At 54.1% G+C, this 18258-nt stretch overlaps 4 protein-coding genes and 1 non-coding gene across 5 annotated transcripts; 2 read left to right on the forward strand and 3 right to left on the reverse strand.

Moving 5' to 3' along the window:
- Positions 1 to 7: 7 nt before the first annotated feature.
- Positions 8 to 3612, forward strand: iho1 (interactor of HORMAD1 1). The gene is made up of 8 exons (XM_086167695.1): positions 8 to 291; positions 557 to 617; positions 773 to 947; positions 1580 to 1686; positions 1773 to 1821; positions 1899 to 1986; positions 2818 to 2933; positions 3008 to 3612. The coding sequence occupies exons 2-8, from the start codon at positions 565 to 567 to the stop codon at positions 3599 to 3601; spliced, it is 1182 nt and encodes a 393-aa protein (XP_086023821.1). The 5' UTR covers positions 8 to 291; positions 557 to 564; the 3' UTR covers positions 3602 to 3612.
- A 111-nt stretch (positions 3613 to 3723) lies between these two features.
- Positions 3724 to 6734, reverse strand: kbtbd12 (kelch repeat and BTB (POZ) domain containing 12). Its single transcript, XM_086167694.1, has 5 exons — positions 5439 to 6734; positions 5093 to 5363; positions 4703 to 4853; positions 4434 to 4631; positions 3724 to 4367 (listed from the first exon to the last, which is right to left on the reverse strand). Exons 1-5 carry the CDS (start codon positions 6509 to 6511, stop codon positions 4207 to 4209), a joined length of 1854 nt encoding a protein of 617 aa, XP_086023820.1. The 5' UTR covers positions 6512 to 6734; the 3' UTR covers positions 3724 to 4206.
- slc26a6l1 (solute carrier family 26 member 6, like 1) lies at positions 6674 to 13405 on the forward strand. The gene is made up of 19 exons (XM_086167690.1): positions 6674 to 7483; positions 7547 to 7686; positions 7757 to 7867; positions 7933 to 8108; positions 8187 to 8351; positions 8429 to 8581; positions 8668 to 8750; positions 8823 to 8970; positions 9045 to 9158; positions 10215 to 10292; positions 10373 to 10468; positions 10543 to 10649; positions 10770 to 10839; positions 11482 to 11574; positions 11640 to 11738; positions 11813 to 12187; positions 12270 to 12324; positions 12409 to 12554; positions 13248 to 13405. The coding sequence occupies exons 1-19, from the start codon at positions 7350 to 7352 to the stop codon at positions 13272 to 13274; spliced, it is 2370 nt and encodes a 789-aa protein (XP_086023816.1). The 5' UTR covers positions 6674 to 7349; the 3' UTR covers positions 13275 to 13405.
- On the reverse strand, positions 13349 to 17544 carry p4htmb (prolyl 4-hydroxylase, transmembrane b). The gene is made up of 10 exons (XM_086168915.1): positions 17462 to 17544; positions 16972 to 17314; positions 16795 to 16876; positions 15380 to 15570; positions 15205 to 15301; positions 14964 to 15126; positions 14704 to 14889; positions 14535 to 14625; positions 14337 to 14460; positions 13349 to 13973 (listed from the first exon to the last, which is right to left on the reverse strand). Exons 1-10 carry the CDS (start codon positions 17542 to 17544, stop codon positions 13738 to 13740), a joined length of 1596 nt encoding a protein of 531 aa, XP_086025041.1. The 3' UTR covers positions 13349 to 13737.
- trnae-cuc (transfer RNA glutamic acid (anticodon CUC)) lies at positions 16569 to 16640 on the reverse strand. The gene has a single exon. It is a non-coding gene; the product is annotated as a tRNA-Glu (tRNA).
- Positions 17545 to 18258: the final 714 nt, after the last annotated feature.

The following is an 18258-nucleotide window of genomic DNA, read 5'->3' on the forward strand; positions in this document are numbered from 1 at the left end:
CCGGCGCCGCCTTATTTCGCTCAAATAATTTGTTATTTAAAAAAACAACAGCCCCGAATTCGAAGTGAAAACATTATAATTGTATTTTAATTTTTTTATATTTCCTGCAGAGCTTCCGTTTAAGAGTTAAATCCTTAGGTTTTCCGGAACTCGACGTCACGTTACACTCTGTCAGCCAATCACAGCACTTAAAAGGTAAAATGGGCGTGGCTTTGCCGAGATATGCTAATTGGCGGGAGACTTGAAAAGTCGCAGCGTCATCGCTAGCCCCCTGTCCTTTCCACCGACATGGTAAACGTAATTGAAATATATATTAAATCGTCATGTGTTTAATAAATATGGCTACCGCTTGGTTAAACATACCAGGCGCCTCGCCGGGAATGTGTATTGCTTAAAAGTTAATCTGTGTATTCAATCCAAATTTGAATAACCCCATAGCCTCTTAGCCTAAGCTAACTTCATCATATCTTGAGTCGGTTGCGACAAGACTCGTCTCGCTTGAAAACGAAAATAGAATAATAAAATAAATAAATCTTTTCTCCGTTTTAATATTTAGACAAAGCAATGAATCACGCCAAGAACATAAAGGACACTCTGAGCCTCCAAACTGGAAGCAGGTAACGGCTAACTCGGACCCGAAGTCACCTGACTCCACCTCGGCGCCATGTTTGCTAATTCTCCATCTCAATAGTGCAGAATACTAGAACTAGCGTGAGGCTATATTACCTTTTTTTCCCCCCAAAAAGGTAAATAATTACAATTTCTTTGGTAGTTATTTACTGTTAAAACCTGGTGGAAACAACACAGTCGACAGGAATGTGGCCACCAGCGGCTATTCCAGTGTCCCGGACTCGCAGTCCTTCGGCTCCCAGGTGTGGATGGACTCCCAGGGAACATCTCAGGACCAGAGTTTGTCCTCCAGGAACTCCGGACAAAGTTCACAAGAGGTTAGTAGGCCAGATTATGGCATGTTTAACCTGCTTGCCCATGCCTGTCTGCCTTTGTGTTCCAGTTAAAACATTAATATTTTCTTTGGCATGCCAACACCTGGCGAGATCCAATCCATCAATGCAAGAATCCATCTTTTACCCTCCGGTGAAATGTGAACTTGGCTAGTTTGTCGAGGCGGTTGGGAACAGGTCCTGCAGTGCATTTGATGCTTGAGAGATAAAGTCAGAGGAGGGTTAGTGAAGATCTGGTTAGGTTAGGAGGACGCTGAGACCACAGAGGGCTTGTTGGCGTAAGAGAAGAGGATGCACTTTGACAGGCGAACTCTTCTGCTCATGCAGCTATAACGTTTAAGATTTGAAGAAGTGTAGCTAACAGAAAGAGTGACAGTAGTCTGGTATTTTCCGGGTATTCTTGTGAGTTTTTGTGAAGTCATCGCTCTTGCAGGTTCCAGCAGGCCACAACTGTTGAGTGCAGTATCTTTGTACACTGTTCTCTTTGTTCTTTACACAAAGAACATTGTTTTACGTCACCTGGTCGATAAGATCACATTCCCAGCTCTGCTTGTGTCTCAGATTGTGTTCAGTGAGCGTTCAGACTGTATCATGAAGCTGTTGTGTCACCGTTTTAGGGAAATGACCCCAAGCTTTCAAGCATCTACCACACCAAACCCCTGCTCTTTGGGTCGCTGGATAAATTTGAGGAGGAAAAGAAAAAATCGGAGGAAAAAAACGACAGGTGTGTGATTGTTTCCAGAATAAGTAGGATCTAAATTCATTAAATGTTCAGCGACTCATCGCTGTGTCTTTAACCGTCTCGATCAGGGACATTTTGGCCAAAGAATGTCTACGTATCCGTGAAACTCTGAAAGAGGTGAGTTCTTTTGTTTCCTGGATTCTGCCGATTCCCTCCCTCATTTACGTAGAATATAATTTTTTTTTTTTTTCCAGATCCAGCAGCTGGTTGCCGGCGACGAGCGAAACTCCTCCCAGCGCCTTGAAACAGCCCTGGAGAAGTTCAAGAGTATTTCAACGTCGTGTAAGTCAGGCTTTGCTGATGGGGTCGGGGAGCTACTCCCACCCTGTTCTTCTGTGCTGTGGTGATGGACAGGCTGAGAGACAGATGAGGGCGGACTGGAATCTCCATGGACTTTGACGCTTGCGGCAGGGAGCAGGTGGAGGAACATCTAGGAGGTGGAGGTATGGAAGGAGAGGAGTGAAGCAGCGAGACGGAATATATGAACGTGAATGAGAGGAACCCCAGTAAATGTCAGGGGTTAAAGCGGATCAGCCAGAGTGAAGGTGTAGAAGATGTAGATTGGTTTGGAGACACTGAGGAGGTAGAGATGAAGACGTGGAGGTTCTTGTTGGGCGTGAGCAGGACAGAGGGACTCAGGAAGGAGTCCATCAGAGGAACAGCGCCTTAGATAAAGTCAGACCGAGATGGTTTGGACGTGGATCAGCACAGGCAGGAGGTCTGGAGGAAGACCTGAGAGGAGGTTTATGGATTGAGGAGAGGAAGACAGGAAGTTAGTTGGTGTGAGGAGGTGATGCGGAGGAGATGGTTGGATGGAGGAAGGTGATGGTCCGTGGCGAACCTTGAGGAGAAGCAGCCCAGACGAGAAGAAGGGAGGCTTTGCTCCGTTTTGTGTTTTTTCACCTTCATGTTCTGCTGTCTGACAGTAACAGAGGCGAGTCTCTTTGAGATGAAGCTGGATTGATGAACAACCACGACAAGATTTCACCTGCTGCCTTCAAAGCTCTTGAGCTCCTCCACAGAGAAGGAGCGGCGGCTCTTCATGGCCAGCAGATGGTGTCGTTTGTTCACTCAGGAAGGATCTCCTGTCACCGCTCTTCTCTGTCTCCTCAGTGCAGAGCAGTCTGGTCAGCCTCCACAGCGACGTCTCTCAGCAGCTGCAGACTTTGCTGGACCGAGTGAATTCCCAGAGAGACACGATGACGCAGCTGGAGGAGAAGGTGCGAAAGGTGAGGAGAGCTTTCGTCGCCTCACCATTCCCGAAGATCCAGCTCGGCGTCTGATTCGTTTTCCGATTCTCCAGAGCGGAGACTCCAGCACAGAGCTGGGCTCCAATGTGCGGAGCTTGAAGAACGACCTGGACTTTCTCAAGCAGGAACGGGAGAGAGAACAAACCATGTTGGAGGAGGCCCTGAAGCTCCTCAACGTCCTGGTCTCGGAGCAGTCGGCTAAAAGCGGCCCCGAGAAAGTCACCGACACGGGGATGCAGACGTCTCCGGAGCAGACGTTTGCGTCCGACACCCTCGCGCGCCGGCGTGTGGCGGATCCAAAACATACGGCGGCCAAGAAGAAACGCTCACAGCGGGATCTGAGAAAGTCCAAAAAGAGGCGTCCGGTTTCCTCTCGCCGCTGGAAGAGAGCGTCCACTACAAACGGACGGCCCCTCGTGGAATTAAACAGGAACACTCCTCCGGCGGCGAGCGGCCCGGCGCCACCGAGCAGCCAGAGCAGAAGCCGCGGAGCCACGGGGTGCTTCATCACCCCTCTGAGCTGCTGGAGTCACGACAGCAGCTCCGCCGTGCGCCTGCTGGGGGTCGACGCCGCCGTCGGATCGCCGCCCGAAGCGGGAACCCCCGAGGACGCCAGAGGCTTCTGGCAGCTGTTCGACGCGGACTGAGACTCGATCCAGGCTCCGTTTGGTCAAAGGACCCCGAAATCTTCCCTCTCGTCCCCAGTTCGAAAGTTCTTGTCATTTTTAAAAAAAAACCCCGGCCGAGCGCCGACCCCGAGACGTTCTGACATTCGCTCGCCGTTTATTTTCTCTCCGTCCGCCGACACCATTTTAGCACCCGTTGTTTCTCTCCATTCTCAGTTTCATCAATATTATTCCGAGGATATCCTGTAGTTGAGGCGTCAAACTGTGAATAAATAAACATCTGAAACTATATAATAGCTCTTTACAGGAAAAAAAAAGGTCTTCAGGGGTTTATAGTCCTACTGCAGTTTAATTCAAAAGGGGTTAAAAACTAGCGACAAGCCTGAGTCAGTTTTACCCGGCGAGTGTTTCGCTGCGGACAATCAGCAGTTTGTCGGATAAACCGGATAAAAGTGCGTGTCGGTGAACCAGAATAAAGAGTTTAACTTTAGCGTCCGTCAGTTTGTCTTGAAAAACGTCACGTCTCCGGCTAGATAGAAGGTTATCTACGCTCTTCATGTTTTCCTTGTTTCTTGCAGATGCGTGTAGCCCAGCTCTACGTGGATGATCCCCAGGCTGCGGGTCCCTCAGGTGTCCTCTGGCGGCGCCAGGAGGCCTCGCGGGTTGAGCTGCGCCACCAGGCAGACGTCGTAGTTGTCGTGCATCAGGGCGCGGCGAGCCACCACCGTCCACCGCTTCTCCCACGGGTCCAGCTCCAGGATGTCCTTGGTGATGTCGTCGTGGCGATCTGCGGGCGGAGGAGGGAGGCGTCGCTCATCCATCGCGGCGCACCGAAGCGGTGAATCCGCCTTACCTGCCCCCTTGTAGTATCCGCACACGTATATCTTCCCTCCCACCGCGCCGGCGTTGGAAGCGTTGGTTCGCAGGGAGAGCTGGGCGCAGGGCAGGGGAGGCCCCTCGCTCCAGCAGTCTCCGTCCGGACTGTAGATCTCCACCACGTCCAGGCAGTGGCGCGACTGCCCGCGGTCCACCCCCTGGCAGCCGATGCCCCCTGGAGCCCGCCGAAGGGTACAAGTCAGCCAGGAGGAATCCGACGTGAAAGGGGAAGGCGGAGCACCTCACCCATCACGTAGATCTCGCCGTTCAGCGCTGCGACACCGCAGCGGTACTTGGAGTACTTCATGGGGGCCAGCTCCCTCCACTTGTTGGTGTTTGGGTCGTACTCCAGGAGGCGGTTGCTAAGACGGTCGGGCTCGTCATCCATCCGGTACGACTGGAAGGTCGTCGGGGGTGACAAAGCACAACGGGTGCGGTCAGAGGAGAACCGTGGGATTATGTGACGTGCAGAGTGAACGAATCTTTGTTGACGGCGCCGTTCTAAACGAATCGTTTCATGTTTTGCAGACGTGAACGTCTCCCTCGAACGGCTTCGAATCCAGAACGTTCCAGGGAGAAATGAAGACCGAAATGCGGAATTCCGTCCCGGATTCTAGTCGGCGTTCGCGCCGTCACCTGCGGAGTCCGACCGCCCGTCACGTAGAGACGGTCCTTGAGCCGGACCACGCTGTGATAGGCCAGCGGGACGGGCAGCGGCGCCGCGCTGCGCCACGGGCCGCCCTGCAGGGACCGGCGCTCCACGCAGTTGGTGATGAGAAGCTGGCTCTTCAGCTTCATCAGCCCGCCGATCAGGTACAGGGTGTCACCCAGCGAGCCGAATCCGTAGGAATCCCGGTACTCCGCCGAGGCCAGGCGCTCCCAGCTACCTTGGGCCTCCACCTTGTACCTGCCGGCCGCGGAAAGACAAACAACTCAGCGCGCGGCGCGCTGGAGAAAATGAGTCCTCGGCGGTGGTTCGTACCTGTAGATCTCCACGTTCAGGTCCTTCTGCCGGGCCATCCTGCGCGAGGTGGCCTCCCCGGCCACGATGATGTCGTTGCCTTCGGTTACGACGCCGGCGCACACGTAGCCCAGAGCGTCGGCGTAGCGAGGGGAGGTCACGTAGTGCGTCCGGCCCGTCGACGGGGCGAAGCAAAAGCTGCGCTCGCCGTAGTTGCCGTACCTCGACCTGATCCCGCCGCCGTCGTTGCCCACGCAGAGCAGCAGGTCCGTGGTCTCCATCCCGTAGCGCAGCTTCTGTTTGCGAGCCGCCGCCGCCGGATGCGTCTCGGAGACCTCCGAGGCCCGGCCCAGGATCTCCAGGCATTCGGCGTCGGCCAGCAGGACCGGGTTCCTCTTCATCATCTCCCGTAAAAAGTCCGGATCGACGAGCGGCAGGCGGACCCTCCTCAGCAGCTCCGGCAGATGCGGCTCTCGCGCCTCGCCGTCCGTCGGCCCGCCGTATCTCACCCAGCGGAGCACCACCTCCAAGATGGTCTCCTCTCTGGACACGTTCAGGTCGTCGGAGGCGAGGAGCTTCCCGAGCTGATGGGCCTCCAGCTCCAGCACCTCCTCGTTCTGGCAGACCTGGGCGAAGTGCTGCCTGAGGAAGCGCTGGGCGCCGTCGGCCAGTTCCTCGGCGCCGAGGTCCCGGGCGAAGTAGTACACGCCGAGGCAGTTGGACGCGTCCATGTTCTCGGTCATGTGCTGCTGGCAGCGGGCGAAGACCTCGTCCATCTGGAGCAGGAACGCCGCCACGGAGACGCCCTGCACGTTAGCGTTGGTGAGCGGAAGATCCGAGCAGTACATGTAGTTGAGGAGTAGGGCCAGGCTGTCCGCCGGCGTGTCCCGCAGGAAGACCTCCCTGTTGGTGCACTCGCGCAGGCCGCACGTGAACATCACGCGGAAGTACGGGCTGAAGGCGGACAGCACCAGGCGGTGGCAGGGGAAGCTGACGCCCTCGGCGACCAACACCACGTCCGTCAGATGGCCCGCTTCCCTCATCGTCTTCAGCTGCTCGAGCAGCGCCAGCCCGTGTTTGGCGGTGAGATCCATTGCGCCTCGGTGCTTCTGCGGGGAACGCCGTTCGGGACGCCAAAGTCATCGGAGGTTCGATCGCCGCGCCGAAGAATCTCCCCGTTTACATCAGTCTTGATTTGTTGTTGTTTTTCCCCGAGGTCGTCTGACCAACTGCGCCGGAAAGAGACATTCCCCCCTCCACCCCCGCCTCCCTGCGCTGCAGTAGCTGACCCCAAAATAGACCCAGCTATGGCGGAGGGTCAGAAGGATTTGAGTGCTCGGGGGGGGGGGGGGGGGGGGGGTCGGCTCTTGAGCCTGCTTTGCTTTTCAACTGGACAGTTGTGGGGAATGAGTGAACATTTCTGATTTGGTGCCGTCTTTTCAACCGGGATCAGACATCCATGGTCCGGTTTTCGCCTCCAGTCACGTGCAGCTCTAGGAACGGCTGACATGATCCCCCCCCCCCCTCCCAGATTCGGGTTTCACGACGGCGCCTTCTTAAAGGTCCAGTGCGTCAGGGAACCGGGATGCCAAAAAAAAAAAAGGACTTTCAAGGGGATGTGCATGGTCAGGAGAAACTTCCTGCCGATGATACGGCCCATTAGTGTTACTTGTGCTTCTCAGTGGAAAAAAGGAGCCTGAAACGGCTGAGCATACAAGTCTTGTAACCGTTGAAGTTAATTTTTTTCCCTCTTTAATGCTGAAGTGGGTGCTGTTTGCCGTGTCAAACCCTCGCCCCCACAAAACATCCTGTCTGAGGTTAAACATTACTGGGTTTTGTTTGTTAACCGCTGCAGATATAGAACGCTGTCATATTTAGGGAGATGAAGTTGTGGGAGCGCAGTGCGGGGAAGAGTAGCTGGAAAGAGCCGCCATGGACGCCGGGCGCAGGTTGTTCAACGTGCAACGCGAGGTGCTGGACCAGCACCGCCTGGAGGAGGTAGCGCAGAGGAAAACGCTCCCTGACGTCCAGCCTCCGTTGAGCGACCGACTGAGAAGCGCCTTCAGGTAAGTTCGAAGCGCGCGAACGGACGGGACAACCGTTGGGTTTCACCGCTTTCGTCCATCCAGGTGCTCGGCGCCCAGGCTGAGGCGAGCGCTGGTCAGCGGCCTTCCTGTGCTGTACTGGCTGCCCAAGTACTCCGTTTGGGACTACGGGATGCCGGACCTGGTCTCGGGCGTCAGCGTGGGCATAATGCACCTTCCGCAAGGTGCGGGGAAACGCCGTTCACGCATCGTCGTTCTCGCCGCCGGTCGTAAACCTGCGGCGTCTCTCCGCAGGCCTGGCCTACGCCCTGCTGGCCTCCCTGCCACCCGTGTTCGGACTCTACACGTCCCTCTACCCGCCGCTGGTGTACTTCTTCTTCGGAACCTCGCGCCACATTTCCATAGGTCAGTGGAGAAAGGACCGCTCGCGTTGTCCCTTGAGAGTCGAGCGTTTCTTCCTGTCCTCGCAGGTACGTTTGCAGTGCTCAGCGTGATGGTGGGGAGCGTGACGGAGCGTCTGGCTCCGGACGCCGATTTCTGGAAAGCCAACGGGACCAACATCACCGCAGACGTGGACGTAGCGGCGCGGGACTCGTACAGGGTGCAGGTGGCGGCCGCCACCACCGTCCTGGGCGGACTCATCCAGGTGTCGTGAGCGGCCGACCCCCCTCTCGTTTCCCGTCCGCGCTTTCCCGGCGTGTACTGAACAGCTGCCGCTGCGCAGGTGGCGTTGGGTTTGGTGAAGTTCGGCTTCGTGGGGACGTATTTGTCCGAGCCCCTGGTGCGGGCTTACACCGCCGCCGCCGCCGTCCACGCAGTGGTGGCTCAACTCAAATACATATTCGGAGTTTCACCCACACGGTTCAGCGGCCCGCTATCCCTGCTGTATGTGAGTACCAGCCGCGGAAAGACCTCCGTTTCCTCCGAGCTAGTTCCCGAATGAACCCCCTGTCTTCTTCTGATCAGACCCTGAAGGACGTGTGCACGCTGCTCCCGCGGACCCACCTCCCCACGCTGGGGGTCAGCGTGGCGTCCGCGGCCTTTCTGGTCGCTACCAAGGCGCTGAGCTCCTGGCTCGGGCCCAAGCTGCCCGCCCCCGTCCCCGCAGAGCTGCTCACGGTCGCTCGGCGCGCCCGGCTAATAATTGGCTCCCGGTTCAATAGAGACAGTTTTAATAAACCTCGCCTTCCTCCGCCTCTTTTTAGATCCTGGCCGCAACCTTCATATCGAGCTACGCCCGCTTGAACGCCAATTTCTCCGTCCCGGTCGTCGGAGAAATCCCCAGCGGGTGAGCGTCCGGAAACCCCGTCCACCTTATCGCCCGGAAACCCGTCTTTATTTCCGTCCTCCCGTCTCACAGTCTCAGCCCGCCGCGCGTGCCGGACGCCAGCATTTTCCGGGAGGTCATCGGTGACGCCTTCGCGCTGGCCCTCGTCGCTTACGCCATTTCCATTTCCCTGGGGAAGACGTTCGCTCTGAAGCACGGCTATAAGGTGGACAGCAACCAGGTGACGGACCCTCGCCGATCGTCTCTGCTGGCTCGCGGCGCCGCGAGGTGACGGGTTTTTTCCGGCGCCTGCAGGAGCTGGTGGCTCTGGGCCTGAGCAACGTGGTGGGAGGATTCTTCCAGTGCTACTCCGTCTGCTCCTCCATGTCCCGCAGCCTCGTCCAGGAAACCACCGGAGGGAAGACGCAGGTAGTAGGAAGTCGGGAACGGGTCGGCAACCCGTGGCTCCCGAAAATGTTATTAAAATGTATTTTATTTTAGTTCGGTTTTAAATTTGAAGGTTATGGTAACGTCTAAATCAGGGGTGTCAGACTCATTTTGGTCCAAAATTTGGTTCACAGGTAAATTATAAAGAAAAAAATTATATGGGATGAACTGTTCCTCTAAAAAAATTGATTATGAATTGATATTAAAAATGAATATTTAAAATAAAAATGGATGAAATTACAAAAATTATTATAACGTTTAGTTAAAAGAGAAAATCTTGTGGCTATGGGAAAATTTGCCACTAGAATTTAATAGAAAATGAATTGGTAGCTTGTTTAAGAGGAGGTATAACATTTACAAGGCTATTCTGGTTATTAAATCAATATTTTTAATTTTGCCCTTTTTTGTGATTGTTTTTGTGATTTCTACAGAGAAAAGAAAAGATGGTTTTAACAATGTCACTCGAGGGTTTTTCATCAAAAAATCATTTGTTTTCAAATTTTGGAGCAAAAAATACATTGCAAAGTTACTTTTTCATTTTTTCCTTGCCCTTTTTTTTGTTTTTTTTTTTAAACCCACTGTTTAAAAACCCAAAATGCATGTGAGTAAAAACGCACTGAGACAAGCCACGAAATATTGATCCGATCTAAATAAAACGTGATAAAATATTTATTTTTTGCACGCGCCAGTAAAAGGATGACTGCAAACAAAAGGAGGACAGCATTATTGATTCGCTGGATAATTTTTTATTCTTTTTTTTTTTTTTTTTTGTCATAAATACAAGAAGGACTCAAATAGTATTTTGCTTAAAAGTAACCTTCAACCCAGCGTCTTTATTTTCAAATGTTTCGTTGCATGCGCAAATGTAAATTGATCGATTTAAAAAAAATAAAATAAAATGCACCCCATATTTTGTTTCTGCATAGCATAAAGGCAAAAAAAAAAAAATCCCATTACAAGCCGTGTTAAATCATTTCAGTGTTTTCTTTACCGCGGGGAAACAGAGTTTCAACAGACGGTGTGTGTCGTCCCTTGCAGATGGCTGGAATCGTCTCCGCCGTCATCGTGCTGGTGACGGTACTGAAACTGGGACCTCTTTTCCAGGAGCTCCCCAAGGTTCCGGTTTATTCCTTCATTCCTCACGTGCACGTAAAACCCCTTTTATCGTGTCCGATAACCTCCTCTTCCTCCCGGAGGCCGTCCTGGCGGCCATCGTCTTCGTGAATCTGAGGGGAATGTTCCGGCAGTACTCCGATATTCCCGCGCTGTGGCGGAGCGGCAAAGCCGACCTGGTGAGTCCGGCGCGACGCCGCATCCGGAGAATGACGTCTGCTTTTTCTGACGAACCCACGCTCCCCTCCGACAGGCGCTGTGGTTGTTCACCTGGGTTTCCACGCTGCTCCTCAACCTGGACCTGGGCCTCGCGGCCTCCATCACCTTCGCCCTGCTCGCCGTCGTCTTCAGAACGCAGCTGTGAGACGCCTCGTTTCTTTTTTCGCCTTTAAAACGCTTGCTTCCACCCTGACGCCTCTGTGTGTGTGTGTGTGTGTGTGTGTGTGTGTGTGTGTGTGTGTGTGTGTTTACCCTCCTCAGGCCGACGTACTCCGTCTTGGGTCGTGTTCCAGGAACGGAGCTGTACGCCGACATGGAAACGCACCGCGGGGTGAGAAAGTGCCGGGAAAACGAGGGGAAGCTGTAAATAAGATAAGAACAACTTTATTTATCCCGAAGGAAATTGTTGTGCAAGAGTTTCATGCAAAACATAACAATAATACCCTGCTCAAAAAAATAAAGGGAACACTTAAAAAAAACACATCCTAGATCTAAATGAATGACATATTCTTATGAAATACTTTGCTCTTTACACAGTTGAATGTGCTGACAACAAAATCACACAAAAATGATCCATGGAAATCAATTGTATCAACCCATGGAGGTCTGGATTGGGAATCACACTCCAAATTAAAGTGTAAAAACAAACTCCAGGCTGATCCAACTTGGATGTAATGTTCTTAAAACAAGTCCAAATGAATGTGTGTTGCTTCCTGAGTGGACACTATGATTTCACACAAGTGGGATTGACTTGGAGTTACATTGTGTTGTTCAAGTGTTCCCTTTATTTTTTTGAGCAGTATAGATAATAGTTGGAAGGAGGGAGAATAAGAAATACAATAAAATGTAAAGTGTCAAAGTTAAGGCTATCAAGTGTTTTAAGGTCTTAAAAAGTACAGATTTGAATATTCCCTTCGGCTGAAGGAAGAGGAAATAAAAAGGTGTTTTGTGAAATGCTAACTGTGCGTCTCAGGTGATGGAGATCCCCGGCGTGATCGTGTTCCGCTCCTCGGCTACGGTGTATTTCGCAAACGCCGAACTCTACTTGGAGGCCCTGAAAGAGAAGGTCTGCACGCCGCGTTGTGCTCGCTTGTCTGGGTCGCGTTGGTTTCTCACGCCTGGTGTCTCCAGAGCGGGCTGGACATCGGCAAGATGATCGTCTACAAGAGGAGGCAGGAGGCCAAACAGAGACGCCGGGCCAGGAGGGCGGAGAGGCGCGCAAAGAGACAGGTGATGGAGAGGTTTAAAAACAAAAAAGGAAGTGATGTCATATCCTGGTTTTTAAGGAGACGCTGTGTTTACAGAGGCGGGCTGGAAAAGGCGACGCTTCCTCACAAGAGGAGGAGGAGGAGGAGGAGGAGGAGGAGGAGGAGGCCGGTCGCCAGGCGGGGCGGGAGAACGCCACCGTGTTCGTGATACCGACGGCGGTGGACGGAGGCTGCAGGTGGGAGCAGCTGAAAGGCGGCGATCCGGACGGCGCCAGCCTGGGGTGGATGTCGGAGCGGCAGGACGGGGACGCCATCACGCTCGGCTCCGGCAGCGAGGACACCCTGAGCCGGGACCTGGAGAGGGTCTCGCTGGGCTCTCTGGGGAAATGGACCTGGGACATCCACTCCATCGTCCTGGACCTCTCGCCCGCCAACTTCATCGACACAGTGGGCATGAAGACCGTGAAGAACGTAAGGACGCGCAACCAGAGGAGGGTGGAATCCTGGACCTCCTTTATCTGCCATCCATCGCTCTGGTCTCTCCTACCTGCAGATTGTTCAGGACTTCAGTGAGATCGACGTCGACGTCTACATGGCGGGTTGCCAGGGTGAGTTCCCTTGCCTCTAACCCCCCCCCACACACACACACACTAACACACACATTGATTTATTTATCGTTTCCTCCCCATCAGCTCCGGTTGTCCGTCAGCTGGAGCTCGGCGGCTTCTTCACCGGGACGATATCCAAGAGGCGTCTTTTCGCGTCGGTCCATGATGCCGTGCTCCGCTGTCAGGAGCACCGGGGGGTGACGCCGCCGCCCAGACACCAGGCGCCATTGGTGTGTGTGTGTGTGTGTGTGGACATTCACCCTCCAGTTCCCCCATATAGTTCTACACCAAGAAGAATAACAGTGCAAGAAGAATCACAAGCGTCCCCTAACATGAGGCAGGAGAGCTTCGTGCCTCACTTACTGGCTCTTGGCAGTTTTATGATCGCTCAGCACCAGGAACTAGTAACAGTTGTTGACAAATCGGAAATGTAGTTCACATAGCAAAAGTGTTTAAATGTTTTAGTAGCCACATACAGAGGTAGCAATCTGGTCTTAGTGCGGAGCGTGCTAGCTGTCATTGTGCAATCTACGTTGAGGCTCAACAGTCCACAGCCTCACCGTACGTCTCTTCACAGTAAATGTGAAAACCCATCCCTTTTGAAGAAAAAAAAACAATCAAAAACTGGTGAAGTGATATGAAAAATTCCTTCATAGTGCAAATGACTGATAAATATAACATTTGATTCTTCACTGAACTTATTTTTCAACTGAGGCACTGCCTCTCCTGCCTCCCCTGACTGCACCTCACTGGTCTGAAAACCAAAACTGAAAACTGGTCTTCATTGGCCCTGTGATCGATCCAGTTTGAGCCCCATCTCTCGCCCAATGACGGTCTACATTATTTGGATTTGTTCTGTTTTTGGGTTGTTTCTTGCGATTTTTATTTTTTACGACTTAGAAAACCACCATGTCTGCTTTCAGGACACGGAGTCCGGTACCAAACTGTAAGAGGAGGCGCCGCCCCGGCATCCCGAAGACCCCCAACAGGCCCGGTAAATACACTCGCATGGACGTGGACAGTCTTCAGGTGAGAAAGAAAACTTTATTCCGTCTGACGGCGGGGTTCGAACAGGCCACGGAAAACAAAGGACATTAATCGCGTATAAAAACGAACTTCTTTGCTGTGCAAGAGGAAAGGCCACATGCATCGACCCCCTGCAGGAGCGCCGGACTTTTTCCGCTGCCGGGTTTCGGGAGCTTTCGGCGACGGCCGTAGCTTACGCATGCAGACGGCGGGCGCCGTTTTTGTTGATTTGGTTACCCGGCCGCCGAATCGGCTTTCTAGTGCGGGCCGGGAGGGGTCAACTCTGCAAGAAGGTGCGGCTCCCCTCCACGGTTGCATAGACCACAGGACGGTCCTGAAGACACACCACTGACGAAGGCTAGGCGGGTTTTTTTTTTGGTTTACAAGCTACAAGTCCTGATGAACATCCGGGTCCGAGGACATCCCTTCCTCCTCCTCTCCTTCTTCTTCTTCTTCCTCCTCTTCCTCGATGCTCTCCCGCTGTCGCTCCACCAGCCGCTGGTAGCGCACCTGCCGCTGGTAATCGGGGTCGACGTTGATCCATTTGTTGGCCACCCACTTGACGCCGCGGGTGACCACGCAGCCGCCGTGCAGAGCATACGCGTCCTGCTCCCCTACCCAGCCTGCAGAGGAAACACCACCGAGCGTTGCATGGATTGAACTCTTGAAGTTCCCCTCCTCTTAAAGTTCTCAACGTTCAAGACTTTCACGTTTGGTTCGGCGGAAGGCAAACTCGCAAATCCGCGGGTGAGCGACAGGGAGCTGCGGTGATTAGCAAAGTCCCAAAATGCAACCCTGCAGGAACCCATCGGGAGGGGAACTTCATCGTGAGCCGATTGGATTTACAAATAATCGACTGTAATTACAAATTGTAATTGTTTCACTTCTAGCGGCTCGTTACTTTTAGCATTTCTTTCCCCAGCCATCAGAATTAAAAGCTTATCGCGCTAAAAATGTAGCAATCTCCATTTTCCGCGCCGTAGTACCTCCGCCGTCGGAGAGGTAGTTATACCAGAACACGGCCGTCCCCGTGGTGGGCTTCACCCTGAGGTTGCTCTTGCCGCAGTTCCTCCTGGTGTCCATCAGGTCGACGCCGTCCTGCACGAGGGACTGAAGAAGAAACGGCGGACGTGAAGGACACTCGTGCACGTCCGCACCGGCACAACCGCCGCAACATTACGCACCGCTTCGTCGAAGGTGCTGTTGTCCGCCACAGGGAACGCCGTCTCCCCGCCCCCCTCGACGGAGTTCAGGTAGAAGAGGACGGTGATGTACCTGAGCGGACCACACTGGTTTAAGGCGGCGCTGGTGCAAAAACCCGCGAGATCCAGAGGAGAAAGAGAGCCGGCTCACCTGCAGGACGTCTCGAAGGGGGTGGAGGCGTTAGCGGCGAGACGCGTGTGCGTGCAGGCGGTCTCGGGATAGACCGGCCCGCTGTCGTGATGGGCGTGGTAGTGCCCTCCCTCCTCGTAGCGCACCACCTGGAGCGGCTCGCTGAGGTCCACCAGCGCCGCCGGGACCCGAGTGAGGCGGGTCACCCTTTCGTCAGAGCGGAGACGAGCTCAAGGAGGTTCTGCTGAACGTGCGGGAGAAAGGCGGGGAGGGATCCTCACCTGGTCTTGATGTCTCGGAGGACGCGGTGGGCTCCTCGGCCCTGGTCCAGCCAGGTGTGTCTGCTGTTCCTCACGAGCTGGCTGGACTTCACCCCCCGTTGCAGGAGAAAGCGCTGGAAGGCGTCGCCGCTCAGGAGCCTGAACTCCTCCAGGCTCAGCAGACCTGCCCGACACCCAGGCGTTCAGGAACTGGTTCTTATCGCAACCCCCATCTCAGCGACCGCTGAAACCCAAGTCCTACCGTTTCCGTCCTTGTCGGCGTGGAGCCCGGCGTAGATCTCCTGCAGGTTCTCCGGGGTGAGCCAGATGCCGTCCCTCACTCTGGAGTGAGTCAGTATCTGCGAGGAGGACACGGAAGACGGAGTGAGTTGTCCAAACAGCCTTCCAGTTCGCTGCCCCCTCGGGGGGACGCCCACCTCTCTGAGCTGCAGCTGCCCGTCCCGGTCGGTGTCCAGCAGTTGGAAGATCTCCTCGGGGCTGAGGTCCAGCTCCTTGGCTAGCTCCTCCTGGCCCTCTTGCACCATCAGCTGACTCTCCGCCAGGCCCTTGAGCTGCGCCAGACGCATCACCACCCGGCACTCGTCCTCCGTCAAGAACTCTGGGATCTCTGCCGGGACATACCGAGAACGCCGGCTTATTCGGGCGGGACAGCGCCCCTACCCGGGTAAGTATGAAGCTCGCTAGTTTTATCAAGACGAGAGGTCACACGCGTTCCTGCGTCTCGTAATAATAATATATATTAATAAGCCATTTTTTCATCCAAGTGCTGCACAAATAAGAAGTATCGTTCACCCCCATCCTGGCCTTGGACATGTGGTGGTGTTAGAGGTCTCCAATGAACCCACGGCATGTGTTTGGACTGTGGGAGGAACTCATGCTGGCGATCATGCGTGGTGGAGGTGGGGGTGGTTACCATAGCAACCAAACGGAGCTCCACGGTGCTGGTGTACTAGAAGAGAAGACTCGCCAACCGTCTGTCTCTTCCTTTGGCCTTTTCCCTTCAGGGGCCACAACCAATCCACCTCCTCCATCTAACCCTGTTCTCTGTATCCTCCTCTCTCACGCCAACTTACTTCATGTCCTCTTTCACAACATCCATACATCTTGTCTTTGGTCTTCCTACCTGGCAGCTCCACTGTCTCACAGCATACATGTCCTGCACCAGTGTAACCTACCACGGTTCCCCTATTGGCACCCTGTTGTATGCTTTTTCTTTATAATAATAAATTTTTATTTAGCCGAATTTAGCCGAATGCTCCGCTAACCCATGAAATGGCCATTTCCATGAAAGTTACTTATGGGCTGGAACTGCAACGAGGAAAGTGAGAGTTTGTTTTTGCATGCAACAACAACTTTTGAACCCTGAAGGTCAAATTGTACTTAAAAAAGAAAGTACTAAACATCTATTCGAGGAAAGACAAACTTGAGCGGTACTCGAGGCAAACCCAAGACTACCACCCTTAGGAGTCCACGGTGCACCTTGTCAGATGGCGCTACCGTCACCAACGGATTAATACCTCTGCATTTCTGAGGTGGAAGTGAGGACAAAAACGGTCAAGGAATGAAGCTGGAGGAGCACGTTGTGATCACAAGCAAGAAAATATGTTCCCTGACCGGGAATCGAACCCGGGCCGCGGCGGTGAGAGCGCCGAATCCTAACCACTAGACCACCAGGGATATATATTCAGTCGTGAGGAGCGGAGTCCATATCTTGCTCCAGGACATCCGGGGACTTTTCCCCGATGCGTTAGTGGCACTTAAGTCTTCTCATGTCGGCCCGCTCTTCGTCCGAGCGCAGTGACCCGAAAAGGGAGAAGAAAGTAACTCTTACCAAACAGCAGCGGCTTCAGACTCAGAGTTCGCATTTCGTGCACTCTGTCTTGCACCAGTGACACCTTCTGGACGTGTCCCACCTGAGAAACAGAAGAGGATGGATGAACGGATGAATGAATGAATGAATGAATGAATAAATGAGCGGAACCGGAAGTCTCCCGCGGCTTCCGCACACCTTCACCCCCTCCATGCGCGTGAGCGGCGCTTCGGGGGTGTCCCGGTTCCGGTGTCCGCCCGGACCCCCGCCGTGCGCGTAGAGGAGCAGCGCCGCGACATTGACGACGTAGACGTGCACGAACACCATCGCCGACACCAGCAGCAGCAGCAGTAGTGGGTACGAGCGCGTGCACGCGACGCTCTTCGGGGTCGCGCTCCCGTGGCCGTGCGCGTCCCGTATCCCGGCGCGTCCCTGGCTCCGGGTCGTCGCGCTTCCGCCGCCGCCGCTGCAGGGTCCCCTCCGACCGGGCCCGGACGCCCCGCCGCAGACGCAATGCGCATCGGAAGCGGCGGCGGAAGTCCTGCGAGGCCCACCGGAACCGGCACCTTTTAACCAGACCCCCGCATCCCGCTGCAGCAGAACCGCACGCAGAGATTCTGCGCGTCCATGTGTTTACCCGTCGCACGCTGACGGCGAGTCCACCCGGCGGTCCAACGCTGCTCCCTACCGGCCGAAAGCAGGTAGCGCAGCTCCGACCGGGCTGGGGGACCAGCTGGTCTTCAAGAAGTTTCCAGCTTCCGGTACTCGCATGAACCGTGCGTTCACCTTCCGTGGAACCCACCTGTTGAAGATGCTGAGATCCGTGGTCACTCCAAACAAGTGCACAAATCTCCTGACGGACTCTGAAGCTGCGGAGATTTCAAATGCTGTACCTTGGAATGATGGAACAAGACTTTCTTAATACAATTATGGGAGACTGAGACAAAACCACAGAATCCTGTAGGTCCAGGACCTCCTGAACCAAGGGCCGCCTGTATTTCTCATGTGGACTTCTTGGTGGATGTTCTCCAGAAGAAGCTCCGATTACTCTGTAATGCAAATTCTTTCAGTTTGACAGCCTGAGGGAGCAACTATTGCTCTTCTGTTTCTCCAGCACTCGTCCTGAAGGAGAGGTTCGTATGGAGACTGACAAGACGATGAAAGGCGCATCTTCATGTTTCCTGCCATCTTTCACGTCATTCATGCCTGGAGACCACCTTGGTGTCCAGTAGTGTGCGCTCTGTGCACGTCCCGGGGAACTCAAGACTGGCAAGAACCTGGGGTATGTTCCTGGGCTGAGAGCAACAGGTGTCAGTCCAAAGTCCGATGGAACAACCAGGAAGTTCCTTAGTTGAAACCAGGAGGTGAAGGCCTACAAAGACTTGATGGTTGAACAGCAGCTGGGGGCTTTCGATGCCCTGTCAGAGGTTCTCAAGGTGGCTCCAGAGAGGACCCTTTTGAAGCCCTGCACTGTTCTGCTGTTCT

This window comes from Fistularia commersonii, chromosome 21 (assembly GCF_037954325.1).
Source record: "Fistularia commersonii isolate RoL2024-O1a breed Wild chromosome 21, RoL_Fcom_v1.0, whole genome shotgun sequence".
Lineage (NCBI taxonomy): Eukaryota > Metazoa > Chordata > Actinopteri > Syngnathiformes > Fistulariidae > Fistularia > Fistularia commersonii.

Coding starts and splice junctions, on each gene's coding strand:
- kbtbd12 (XM_086167694.1), bottom strand. CDS start 6,511: ATGGATCTCACCGCCAAACACGGGCTGGCGCTGCTCGAGCAGCTGAAG. Junction 5,364..5,438: donor CTGAACGTGGAGATCTACAG/GTACGAACCACC, acceptor CGCGGCCGGCAG/GTACAAGGTGGAGGCCCAAG. Junction 4,368..4,433: donor CGGATACTACAAGGGGGCAG/GTAAGGCGGATT, acceptor CTCCGCCCGCAG/ATCGCCACGACGACATCACC.
- p4htmb (XM_086168915.1), bottom strand. CDS start 17,544: ATGCGAGTACCGGAAGCTGGAAACTTCTTGAAGACCAGCTGGTCCCCC. Junction 17,315..17,461: donor GCGCTACCTGCTTTCGGCCG/GTAGGGAGCAGC, acceptor TGGGCCTCGCAG/GACTTCCGCCGCCGCTTCCG. Junction 15,127..15,204: donor CGCCGACAAGGACGGAAACG/GTAGGACTTGGG, acceptor GGTGTCGGGCAG/GTCTGCTGAGCCTGGAGGAG.
- iho1 (XM_086167695.1), top strand. CDS start 565: ATGAATCACGCCAAGAACATAAAGGACACTCTGAGCCTCCAAACTGGA. Junction 618..772: donor AGCCTCCAAACTGGAAGCAG/GTAACGGCTAAC, acceptor TTTCTTTGGTAG/TTATTTACTGTTAAAACCTG. Junction 1,687..1,772: donor TCGGAGGAAAAAAACGACAG/GTGTGTGATTGT, acceptor CGTCTCGATCAG/GGACATTTTGGCCAAAGAAT.
- slc26a6l1 (XM_086167690.1), top strand. CDS start 7,350: ATGGACGCCGGGCGCAGGTTGTTCAACGTGCAACGCGAGGTGCTGGAC. Junction 7,484..7,546: donor CGACTGAGAAGCGCCTTCAG/GTAAGTTCGAAG, acceptor TCGTCCATCCAG/GTGCTCGGCGCCCAGGCTGA. Junction 7,687..7,756: donor CATAATGCACCTTCCGCAAG/GTGCGGGGAAAC, acceptor GTCTCTCCGCAG/GCCTGGCCTACGCCCTGCTG.